At 42.4% G+C, this 12,382-nt stretch overlaps 1 protein-coding gene across 14 annotated transcripts in view; it reads left to right on the top strand.

Moving 5' to 3' along the window:
* ZMYND8 (zinc finger MYND-type containing 8) overlaps positions 1 to 12,382 on the top strand; it is a 150,587-nt gene that overhangs the window by 60,635 nt on the left and 77,570 nt on the right. For 9 of the 14 annotated variants that reach the window (XM_023192498.2, XM_023192506.3, XM_023192502.3 and 6 more), the window contains 5 exons: positions 312 to 530; positions 4,466 to 4,579; positions 7,173 to 7,265; positions 9,076 to 9,163; positions 12,067 to 12,122. In XM_023192498.2, the coding sequence (XP_023048266.1) occupies positions 312 to 530; positions 4,466 to 4,579; positions 7,173 to 7,265; positions 9,076 to 9,163; positions 12,067 to 12,122 (570 nt within the window). The remainder of the gene's footprint in view (positions 1 to 311; positions 531 to 4,465; positions 4,580 to 7,172; positions 7,266 to 9,075; positions 9,164 to 12,066; positions 12,123 to 12,382) is intronic. The other 5 variants (XM_023192509.2, XM_023192507.2, XM_023192505.2 and 2 more) reach the window with 1 other exon arrangement.

Here is a 12,382-nt window from a genome sequence, read left to right as displayed (position 1 = left end):
TTAATGGTAGAATTAAAATCTGAACCTAGGTAGATCTGGGTTGTAGGCAGTGTGCCGTTCTGCTAGGGCTGCCTTGTAACTCTTAGATACCAACTTTTAATCGTGGCCTCTTAAAATAGAAAAAAGAAAAATCTTCATAATTTTAACAACTTGCTAATAAAGTATTTAGTAACCTAAGATAGTTTGGCTTTTTAATGAATTTTTGAAATGCTGTAATTTTCTTTTGTTGTTATTGATGTACTTGTTCAAATTCCTTTTGAGAATGCACATTTGTTTTGAAACCAAACCTGTCTTTCTTGCCTACATTTCAGTCAGAACTAAGACATGGTCCGTTTTACTATATGAAGCAGCCACTCACCACAGACCCTGTTGATGTTGTACCGCAGGATGGACGAAATGATTTCTACTGCTGGGTTTGTCACCGGGAAGGCCAAGTCCTTTGCTGTGAGCTCTGTCCCCGGGTTTATCACGCTAAGTGTCTGAGACTGACATCGGAACCAGAGGGGGACTGGTTTTGTCCTGAATGTGAGGTTAGTTCCTGATGAATGAATGCATTACCTGCCTCGTTTCCTCTCCTTTCTCTTTCTTCCTTTTATTTTTAAATTTACAAATAATCCAGATAGATGGAAAAGAGAACTTTCTTGCTTTCCACCTGTTCTATCCGGGTCGCCCGCTTCTCGACCACCACCGGCAGTGGCTGTAGTACTGCAGCTCTTGGAAAGACAATTGCACGGAATATTATTTCTGGTTTCTCATGAGTCCTTGGATTCCTTGGAGATCTGTAGTCGTCGTTTCTGTATCTTCTATGATGAACTTTTTGAAAGTTAACTCCTAAATCATGAATGGCTCATACATTTTGAAAAGATCTCCTGCTGTTCCTCTCCACCTTGGATGTTGTTGCCTGCCTCATCATCGAATCGTCAGCAGTAACTAAGCTGAGAAGACCACGTTTGGTTGCGTGTTCCCTGTGGTGGCCGTCTGATGCTTTCTTTTGTGCAACAAGTATTTCTTGAGTGCCTATTAGGTGCTGGGGATTCGACAGTGCACAAAAACTGGCATGAATCTTTTTTTTTTTTTTCCCCCAGCAGAAAAGGACAAAAACCAAAATAAATAATGTTCCATATAATGAGTTAAAAGAAAAGTGCTGTGAAGAAAACAAATTCAGGATGGGAATAGGAAGTCCAAAGGGGTGCAAAGTGTTTTCATTTTGAATGTGGTGGTCTGGGAAAATCTTACTAAAATTTGAGAAAGACTTGAAGGAGAGGAGTGAGCCATGTAGCCATTTGGGGGACACCTTCTAGGCAAACGGCCGGAGGCAGCAGTGCACGGGTGTAGTCAGGCAGTGTGTATGCCTCCTATATAGCAAAGCCCGGGCACCCTTTGTTAAGCCAACTGTTAGAGTTTCCACCGTTCTGAGGTGGCTTCTGTTCTTGGAGACCCCCGACTCTGATGTTTGTTTTGAATTGCTGAAAATAAAAATGTTGTCTCCACAATTATTTGATGTGGAATGTCTCTTGGATTCAAAGATACATCGGAGGCTGAGTGTGGTGGCTCATGACTGTAATCCCAGCACTTTGGGAGACCGAAGCAGGAGGATTGCTTGATCCCAGGAGTTCAAGACCTGTCTGGGCAACATAGGGAGACCCCCATCTCTACAGAAAGTTTTAAAAAATTAGCCGGGCATGGCGGTATGTGTCTGTAGTCCTGGCTACTTGGGAGAGCGAGCTTGGAGGATCACTTGAACCCGGATGATTGAGGCTGCAGTGAGCTGTAATCATGCCACTGCATTCTAACCTGGGCAATAAAGCAAGACCATGTCTCAAAAAAAGAAAAAAAAAAAGGTACATTGGAGTTTGATCTCAAATGAGGAAGCTTTCTATGTGTGAAATGGAAAGATCATCCAGATGCCTTTAGTAGGGAAAAAAGCAAGCTATAGGACAGTGTCTCATGCTTTTGTGTAGGGAAAGGAGAAAAATAAGAAATACGCAAAAACAAAGTAGACATCAAATCAATATGATGACGATGATACTGTAATGGTGTCCTCTCTAATATGGCAAAAGGTGGCTGCTATTCTCTTTGGGTTACTCTAGATGGAGAAATATGTAGGGTTTGTATCCTCTGCACTCAGAGGCTGACCCCATTCTACTACATTGTCATGGGATCTGGAACCTTCACCGATTTTCTTTGGTCTTGGCCAGCTTTTGCCAGTTGTTTAATGATATTGCAAAGATGACAGCAGCTCTGATAGGATGCTTTTGCTGCAAATAATAGTTCTTTTATTTTTATGTGAGACACGGTCTTGTTCTGTTGCCCAGGCTGGAGTGCAGTAATGAGATCATGCTCACTGCAGCCCTGACCACCTTGGCTCAAGTGATCCTCCCACCTGAGCCTCCTGAGTACCTGGGACCACAGGTACACACCACCACACCTAGCTACTTACTAAGTGTTTTGTAGAGACAGGATCTTGCTGTGTTACCTAGGCTGGTCTTGACCTCCTAGGCTTGAGCAATCCTCCCACCTCGACCTCCCAAATTGTTGGGATTACAGGTGTGAGCCACTGTGCCCAGCCAACAAAAAATAGTTGTTAATGCAAGCACTAGTTCCTGATGGAACCGGGGCTGAAACAATATGGATTTATTATCATCAGAACCCAGAGGCAGGGCCAGGCCAGAGTTTACTCAGAGCCAGACGCTTTCCATCTCATTGTTGAGGTGACATGTTCTCCAAGCCATAAGTTGGCTGCTGGGGTTCAGGTATTATGTGTGGATAGACAGAAATTCTCCCAAAAGGAGGGTGTCTCTCCTTGCATCTCTTTTTATCCAGCAGAAAGATTTGTCCATCATCCCCCAGCTGATTTGCCCCTGGGCTCATTGGTCAGTATTACATCACGAGTTCTTGTACAAAAAAGCCTTGAAAATTGCTTATGTGGTGCTTTTTTGTGTTGTGGGAACCAGGCACTGCCAGCCAGGAAGAAGGAGTGCAGGGCAAGAGGGAATGAATGATAGTTTGGCAGGCAGTCCAAGTGTTTGCCATGGATAAGTTACCTGGAAACAAACCAGATTCAAACAAACAGGTGCTCTGTGTCTGAGATTCGGGGCCCTGAATTTCTTCCAGGGATGAGTTGTTATGGCAGTCAACTGGGAAGACTGAATGTTGCAGGCTCTGGTAGCTAAGCAAATAGATGCGTGCGTCATGCACTGTTTTCAGCTTCTGAGTGACTCTTGTGTTGGCCTTTTCCTCGACAACCAACGAGACACATCTGAGAGTTCCTTTTGGAGGCCCCAGAGATGTGAAAAATGGAAACTGAATCCAAATTAATTGGAGAAAACTTTTCTCAGCTCTCCCTACACAGATGGTTAAAGAGTGTTTCCTGACATGATCAGAATTTGCTATTTTTGTTGTTGCTGCTACATAAGGATTCTGAAGCCTTAAGATATAGTACCAGATTTACATAGCAGAATCTGGTTTCAGACGTTCCTCTAGATCTCTTCTTTGATGGGAGTTTCCCTTGTGAGCTGATATCTATTGCCCATGGAGATAGACAGTTAGCTTAGGTTGTGCTTCTTGTGTAGTTTGACACAGCGCCTTAGGTGGGTTCAAAGTAAGGGAGGTGGACAATGAAGTCATATGTATTATTAGTCCACTGCTTTCCTTTGTAATCTTTCTGCAGGGAAGTCTGTCCCTTTCTATCAGTGATGTCACTGAATTAATGCCTTGTCAGTTTCCTGAATGACAGCCCAGAACCTTAAGGGGATCAGGATAAATGGTTGATAAGTATTAATCCTGTGAAGTAATCACCCTGAAATCATCCAGCCTTTACTTTCTTTTTTTATGCATATATATTTTTGAGACAGGATCTCACTCTGTCACCCAGGCTAGAGTGCAGTGGTGCAATCATGGCTCACTGCAGCCTCTGCCTCCCAGGCTCAAGCCATCCTCCCACCTCAGCATCCCAAGTAGTTGGGACTATGGACGCGTGCCACCATGCCTGGCTAATTTTTGTACTTTTTGTAGAGATGGAGTTTCACCATGTTGCCAGGCTGGTCTCCAACACCTGGGCTCAAGCAATCCACCCAGCTCAGCCTCCCGAAGTGCTGGGATTACAGGCGTGAGCCACCATGCCCACCTGGCCTTTCCTTTCGTATCCCATTTTTGAAACCTAAAGGTTATAATAATGATGATTTTTCAGGCCCCTGTCTACTCCACATCTTTTGTCATCTTCCTGAGCTAAAAATGCTTCCTGATAAGGAAATTGATAGGTTTTTTAATAGTTACCCACTGAAAGGTACATTTTGTTCCAGTAGGTCTGTTACGTTTTGTTCCAGGAGTCTTTGCTAAGTGAAACAAGTCTCATTTGGATGAGAATTGCTTTTTGTCTGTGAGTTGGCTGAAAAAATAGAAATCAGTACATGGATGGTAATTTCTTTTTTCTAACTGGATATTTGTGTATGACTTTGACTTGTAGAAAATAACAGTAGCAGAATGCATCGAGACCCAGAGTAAAGCCATGACAATGCTCACCATTGAACAGTTATCCTACCTGCTCAAGTTTGCCATTCAGAAAATGAAACAGCCAGGGGTAAGAAGAAAGTTCCTCTTGGTATAAGCGTAAATGAACGTAATGACATATGTTTTGTTCTGTTAATAGCTTAGCTTTTTAGGCACCTGACGTATTCTTTGGGCCTCCTTGTGTCCCCAAATTCAGGTATGTGTAAATCACACATGTGGTATGAAGCCATTCAGTTAATTCTCTGTAGTAGTAAGCACTGTATGTCTCAAAGGAGTTTAATTGGTACATTAGTCTCTTTCCACACTATTTTAAAGATATTACCTGCGACTGAGTAATTTATGAAGAAAAAAGGTTTTTTGTTTTTTTGTGTTTTTGAGATAGAGACTTTCTCTGTCACCCAGGCTGGAGGGCAGTGGTGTGATTCATCTCGGCTCATTGCAACCTCCACCTCCCAGGTTCAAGTGATTCTCATGCCTCTGCCTCCCCAGTAGCTGGGATTACAGGCTCCCGCCACCACATGGGCTAAATTTTTTTTGTATTTTTAGTAGAAACGGGGTTTTATCATGTTGGCCAGGCTGGTCTCAAACTCCTGACCTCAAGAGATCCTCCAGCCTCGGCCTCCCAAAGTGCTGGGATTACAGGCATGAGCCCCTGTGCCTGGCCAGAAAAGAGGTTTATTTGACTCACAGTTCTGCATGGCTAGGGAGGCCTCAGGAAACTTACAGTGATGGTGGAAGGCAAAGGGGAAGCAAGGCACATCTTACATGGCAGCAAGAGAAGTGGGGTGGGAAGTGCCAAACACTTTTAAACTACAAGATCTTGTGAGAACTCACTATCACGAGAACAGGATGGGGGAAACCACCCCCATGATCCAGTCACCTCCCACCAGGTTCCTCCCTTGACATGTAGGGATTAAAATTTGAGATGAGGTTGGGTGGGGACACAGAACCAAACCGTATCATTTGGGCAATGACATAGTAAAACGTTGAGGGGGATTGAAAATTCTGATTGGTTGCAAAGTGAAACCTCATACAACACCCAGCAAGGGGAACTTTGTGCTCCTTCCCATGGGAGTTAGGAAAATCCATTTCAGTGAGGAAGCTGAGCACAACACAGTTTATTTATGTCCCAGCTCTGATGATGGAACTTTCAAGGAAAACCCAATCAGTGACTTTTCCGTAGAGGGTGAGATTTTGGTTAGTTCCTTCAATTTTGAGATGGGATTTGATATACAGCCTTTGCCCCTTGAGGAAAATCTGCATGTGGGGCAGGGCTGGCCAGTTGTGTACCTCACATAGGTGCCCCACCTGCGAGTCCCAGGTCATATCATAGCCACTGTGGTTTGTATATTTATCATAATACTTTTCAGGAAAATGGCAGAAAAATAACTTGTTTTTGAAAATAATACTATTTTGACAATATAATAAGCATATTATGACATTTTTTCTATAGATGAATATTTTCCCTCCCTCCCTCCCTCCCTTCTTTTCTTTTTTTGGAGGCAGACTGTTGCTTTGTTGCCTAGGCTGGAGTGCAATCATAGCTTACTGCAGCGTCAACCTCCTGGACTCAGGCGATGCTCCCACCTCAGACTCTCAAGTAGCTGGAACTATAGATGCACACACCGCCACACCCAGCTAACTTTTTTATTACTGGTTTTTTGTAATGACAGGGTCTTGCTATGTTGCCAGGCTAGTCTTGAACTTCTGGCCTTAAATGATGATCCTCCTGCCTCAGCCTCCCAAAGTGCTGGGATCACAGGCGTGAGTCACTGCGCCTGGCCCCTACAGACGAATCTAGAGAAACTTGCGGATGTGGCGCCCCGTATCCGATTTGCACAAAGGCACCATAGGGGCTAGTGATGACCCTTTGTAGAACTACTGAGAGTTTGCTGTCTAAGTCCATTACTGTACAGAAATGTAGATTCTTGGGGCTAATCACTGTGGTTTTATTTCTTTTTAAAAAAAGAAGCTTTCGCTTTGAGATTATATTCTGAAATTTTGATGAGATGATAAAAATTTAGAGCATGCCAATTGGATACCCTTCAATTGAGAACCTTTAACAAATTAGGCTCTTTTAAATACAATCTCAATCAGTGGAAGCACTAGTTTGCTTAGTTTGGTTTGCACAATTTTTTTTTTTGTTATGGTATAATTTTTATGTTGAGTATGGCAAGGAATTACTTTCGATTTTTCTTAGGCTAAATTATATGTGCTAATGAATGTTTACAAAAAGAATGAGTCATGTAGACTTGTCAATCCATAGAATTAAAGACCAAGAAGAAAAATTGAAGAAGGCATTAATTTCTCAAATAAATCGTTGAACATCAAATCAGTCAGGAGAAAGTTGCTGATTTCGTTAAAGCATCTTTTTAACTTACAGTGCATATTGTAATTGTCAATCTTAACGTAAGAAGACAGGATCTGTTTCTTGAGTGTGTATTGAAAACCAAGAATAAAATCGGATCACAGTTGGGCTCATAATTATCAATAACCAGGCAGAATTAGAAGGTAGACAATTTGGAGCTCCCCAAGGTCATCCTTTATGGAAACCTTCAGAACTTTATCATCTGAAAAGTTGTCTCCGTTTTTCAAGCCGTTTGTTAGCATTAATGCTTGGTTCTCCATAGTAATGATGGGTGTGCATATCTTCTCTTTTATAGACAGACGCATTCCAGAAGCCTGTTCCATTGGAACAGCACCCTGACTATGCGGAATACATCTTCCATCCAATGGACCTTTGTACATTGGAAAAGGTTGGCCTCCATCAAAGAACCTCACCATTGTAGCCCACAGCTGAGACGCCTAAGGCCCTTCTTCCCTCATTGCCCATACTCTTTCTCAAGTTGGACATAACAATCTTAAATTGTTTCTCTGCATTTTCATTGCTCCTTTATTTGGATAGAAGAACTCTTGATTCTCTAACGTCTTTCTTTTGTAACATTCTTCCAAGATTGCAGTGGAATGTTGAAATTCTTTGGTAATACTTTCACGAGTGATTCTAGCTTTTTACCTGCAAAAGCTGTAGCTTCTAAGAGTTAGTGATTTGATTGAGTTGAACGTTACCTCTTCTTTCTTTCGGAGGTGCTAATGAGAGCAGCAGGAAGGAAGAAGAGAAAATTAAGTGTCTGGGAAGCCTCCAGATTAGCAATAAAGATGTGGCTTCTTAGAATTTGACTTATTCTACTGATTAGGATATTTCTTGAATGCCTGAAGGTTTTTTTTTTTTTTTTCTGAGACGGAGTCTCTGTGTTGCCCAGGCTGGAGTGCAGTGGCCAGATCTCAGCTCACTGCAAGCTCCGCCTCCTGGGTTTACACCATTCTCCTGCCTCAGCCTCCCGAGTAGCTGAGACTATAGGTGCCCGCCACCTCGCCCGGCTAGTTTTTTGGATTTTTTTTAGTAGAGACGGAGTTTCACCGTGTTAGCCAGGATGGTCTCGATCTCCTGACCTCGTGATCCGCCCATCTCGGCCTCCCAAAATGCTGGGATTACAGGCTTGAGCCACCACGCCCAGCCAAATGCCTGAAAGTTTTAAAAGTTCATGCTGAAATTCCATGCTGAAAATTATACTTGGAACACTTTAGATTGTCCACATCAAACTGATGCTGATTTTCAAACTGTTTGCAGCAAAATATGGGCAGTGAAGTGCATCCATGAGGAAGAAACATTACTTCATATTGTCTTCCCTGATAACTCCAAACCATAAATCCAGTCTGTTTTTAGGAAACTGCACATACCTTCATGGTGTGGTGGAAAAGAGTCATTCAAGAGAGATGGAGTTGGAAACCTAACTTTATAAGTGAAGAGCTGTGAAATTTTAGATAACATTCCTTAACATTACTGTACCTCAGTTTGCCTTTCTGTAAAATGGGTATGGTAATAAGTACTTCATTAAATTATTGTGAGGTTTGTGTGAGACCATAAGACTAATAATAAATAATGTATAAATATGTATAAATAATAAGTAATGTCCTGTTTGGCCGGGCGCTGTGGCTCACGCCTGTAATCCCAGCAGTTTGGGAGGCCAAGGCAGGCAGATCACCTGAGGTCAGGAGTTCAAGACCAGCCTGACCGACGTGGAGAAACCCTGTCTACTTAAAATTAGCTGGGCATAGTGGTACATGCCTGTAATCCCAGCTACTCGGGAGGCTGAGGCAAGGGAATCGCCTGAACCCGGGAAGCGGAGGTTGCAATGAGCCGAGATTGCGCCACTGCACTCCTGCCTGGGCAATAAGAGCGAAACTCCACCTTCAAAAAAAAAAAAGTAAATAAATAAACTACCCTGTTTATTGGAAGAAGCTACATGATAAATGACAGCTACTATAAAATGAGAAAATTCCAGTTATTGGGATACATTCAAAGAGTGCATTTTTATAGGGTTATAGATCTAAAAATTAAAAACATTCTTTAGTCGGTGTGTGGTAGGTTAAAAAGAAGCATCTTGGAAAATGAGTGGAAGAACACTAATTGATTTGGCAAATGACTGCTTATGTGGGGACACAAGAGTCACTGACTGTGGCTTGTCTAGACTCACTGTGATTATGCTCCATCGCTTTTCTTCGCAGAACGCAAAAAAGAAAATGTATGGCTGCACAGAAGCCTTCCTGGCTGATGCAAAGTGGATTTTGCACAACTGCATCATTTATAATGGGGGTGAGTGGCTTAGATGACTCCTAAGAAAGAGTGTGCTGTGTATGTGTTGCACAAATTCCTGCCCTTCATCAAAAATCAGGCTCGTAATTCATACTGAGAATACTTGTGTGTCGATTGTGCTAATATGTGTGAATAGGAGGCAGTGACCAAGTTCATTTTAAGGTATGAACTGACATCTAAAGTGGCTCGCGGCTGCGTGGTGCTGCTACCTTTTAGTGTTGTTTCTACAAACCTTGTTTTAATGGAAGTATAATTGCATAAAATAAAACACAGATTTTACGTTTATATTCATTGAATTTGACAAATGTGTAACCACAAGATCCAGAACATTCCTATCAGCCTGTTGGATTCTCATACATGCCCTTTTCTAGGAAACCCACTCTCAACAGGAACCACTTTCTGCTTTGTGTTAGGATACAATAGCTTTGCTTCTTGTAGAATTTCATGTAAATGGAGTCCGAGGTAGTTCTCTTGTGTGTCTGGCTGCTGTTATACAGTGTAATATTTTGAGGAGTCATCTGTGTTATGTGTTATTAGTCGTTCCTTTTTTTTGTTGCTGACTGATTTTTCTTTTCATTCGATCAATATGCCGCCATTCATCCATTGACCTAGTTGATGCTGATGGATATTTGGGTTGTTTTCGGCTTTGGGCTGTTAGGAATAAGCTGCTGTGAACCTGCTTGTGCAAGTCTTTGCATGGACATAGGTTTTTCTTTCTCTTGGGTAAATACCTAGGAGTGGTATTGCCATCTCAGTGAGTAGGTTTTTATTTAACTTAGTACGTTTCACCAAACTGTTTTTGCAAAGTGGTTCTATCATTTTCCATTCTACCAGCAGGGTATATTAGATTTTTCTTTAGCTCCACACAATATAAGGCGAACACTTGATATTGTCTGCCTTTTAAATTTTACCTGTTCTTGAAGGTGTAAAAGTATTATGTCATGATGGTTTTAGTTTGCCTTTTCCTAATGATCAGTGGTAGTACTGCATATCTTTTCCTGTGCTTACTAGTAACTTGTATGTCTTTGTTTGTAAACACCTATTCAGATATTTTGTTCATTGCAAAAGTAGGATTATTTATTTATTTATTTTGAGGCAGAGTCTCACTTAGTCGCCCAGGCTGGAGTGCCGTGGTGTGATCTTGGCTCACTGAAACCTCCATCTCCTCGGTTGAAGCGATTCTCGTTCCTCAGCCTCCTGAGTAGCTGGGATTACAGGCATGTGCCACCACACCCAGCTAATTTTTTGTATTTTTAGTAGAGATGGGGTTTCACCATGTTGGCCAGGCTGGTGTCGAACTCCTGACCTCAAGTGATTTGCCCGCCTTGGCCTCCCAAAGTGTTGGGATTACAGGCGTGAGAGACCACGCCAGCCTGTTTGTTAGTGTTTAAGATATGTATATATGCTTTACGCACACATACTGCATTATTAACTATAGCAGGGCTGAGAGTGAAAGGAGGGGAAAAAGGAGAGGCACTAGGCATTAAGAATGTGTGGGCCAGGGGCAGTGGCTCATGCCTATAATCACAGCACTTTGGGAGTCTGAGGCGAGCGGATCACTTGAGTCAGGGATTCAAGACCAGCTTGGCCAACATGGTGAAACCCTGTCTCTACTAAAAATACCAAAGTTAGTTGAGTGGGGTGGTGCATGCCTATAATCCCAGCTACTCTGGAGGCCGGGGCGCAAGAATCACTTCAACCCAGGGGGCAGAGGTTGCAGTGAGCTGAGATCTGCGCCCCTGCACTCCAACCTGGGTGACAGAACGAGAGTCCATCTCAAGAAGAAAAAAAAAAAAGAATTTATGTAACGATTATATACTTGAATATATAGAAAGGCCCAGATTATATAAACAAGTGGGTGAGGTCAGGTAGAAGAACAAAAACATTAGCACAAGCGAAGAAGGCTGCAGGTCAAGTGATGTGCTGTGGATCATGGAGAACAGAGAACTCCTACCTGGACTGGAAAGGTTGCTGTTGGCAGCTCCAGTGCTCCATTGATTATAGTTATCGGATCTTCTGAGTTTTCAAGGCAAACCAGAAATGTAGGTATATTGTGTGTTTGTGTGTGTGAAATCTTGATGTCAACAAATTTACAACTTCTAAAAATACCATAACGTTCAAAGAAAACATGACTTTTGGACCATCTTGTCCTCTGGTTTAGTGTAGAGTTAGACCTGGGGCTAGATGGTTACTTTTTTAGCTAAGTAATGTAAATTATGACTCCTGAACCTTGGCTTACTCATTCATTAAATGGGCACATTTTATTCCTGCTTCCTAATATGGCTTCTTGAGGAGCTGAGAAGAAAATGTGTGTGTGTGTGTGTGTGTGTGTGTGTGTGTGTGTTGCTTTTTTCTAGAGATGGGGTCTCGCTAAAAAGTTGCCCAAGCTGGTCTTTAACTCCTGGGCTCAAGTGATCTCTCTGCCTCAGCCTCCCAAGGTGTTGGGATTACAGGCATGAGCCACCACATCTGGCCCAAGAAGAAAATATGTTTTGAAGCACTAGCCACACCAGAGGTATTCAAGAAAATGTCTTCTTCTTTCTCTTGGATTCTTCTTGGACTGGCATCTGGGACAATGGATAGAATAAGGCCTTTTTTCATTAATTTGAGCCTTTAGAGTGTCAAAGCATTTAAAGAGTATTAATCTGTGATCTCTAGGGAAACCCACATAAATTGCTCAGTTGCAGAGAAGAAGACATCGAGGCGCCAAAGAGTCATCGACATTGATGGGAAGAATCACATAATATGAATCACTATTAGAAGCCAGGAACCTCTGGTTTTAGCCTTTAAAAGCTTAATCCTGGGGGAAAAGCAAGTAAACACGTTGTTAGTGCAAGTAAAATCCTCAGGCCTGGTGTTGCAGTATTTCTATTAGAATTAATCCTGTTTTCTTATTCCCTTAGGAAATCACAAATTGACGCAAATAGCGAAAGTAGTCATCAAAATCTGTGAACATGAGGTATGTGTTTCCCACTGTCCTGTTTTAGATGCACCCAGAGGGAGGGGATGGGGCAGTGAGGTTCCATTTGCAGAATCTCCTAGTAGGTAGCCAAGGTGATTTTGGAATTTGTTGAGGCAGTACCCCTACTCTTCAAGGAAAGTAAAAAGAACAAAGAGGGGCCCCAGTGTATTATAAAACACCCTTACGGTAGCAATGATCTAAGGGAGATGGAAAGGACTTTTTGTTTTTTACCCTTGAGTCACCAGGAAGCACTGGGC

Source organism: Piliocolobus tephrosceles, chromosome 20, assembly GCF_002776525.5.
Source record: "Piliocolobus tephrosceles isolate RC106 chromosome 20, ASM277652v3, whole genome shotgun sequence".
NCBI lineage: Eukaryota > Metazoa > Chordata > Mammalia > Primates > Cercopithecidae > Piliocolobus > Piliocolobus tephrosceles.
Note: the sequence above shows the minus strand (reverse complement) of the source record. Positions and strands in the feature narration are given on the sequence as shown.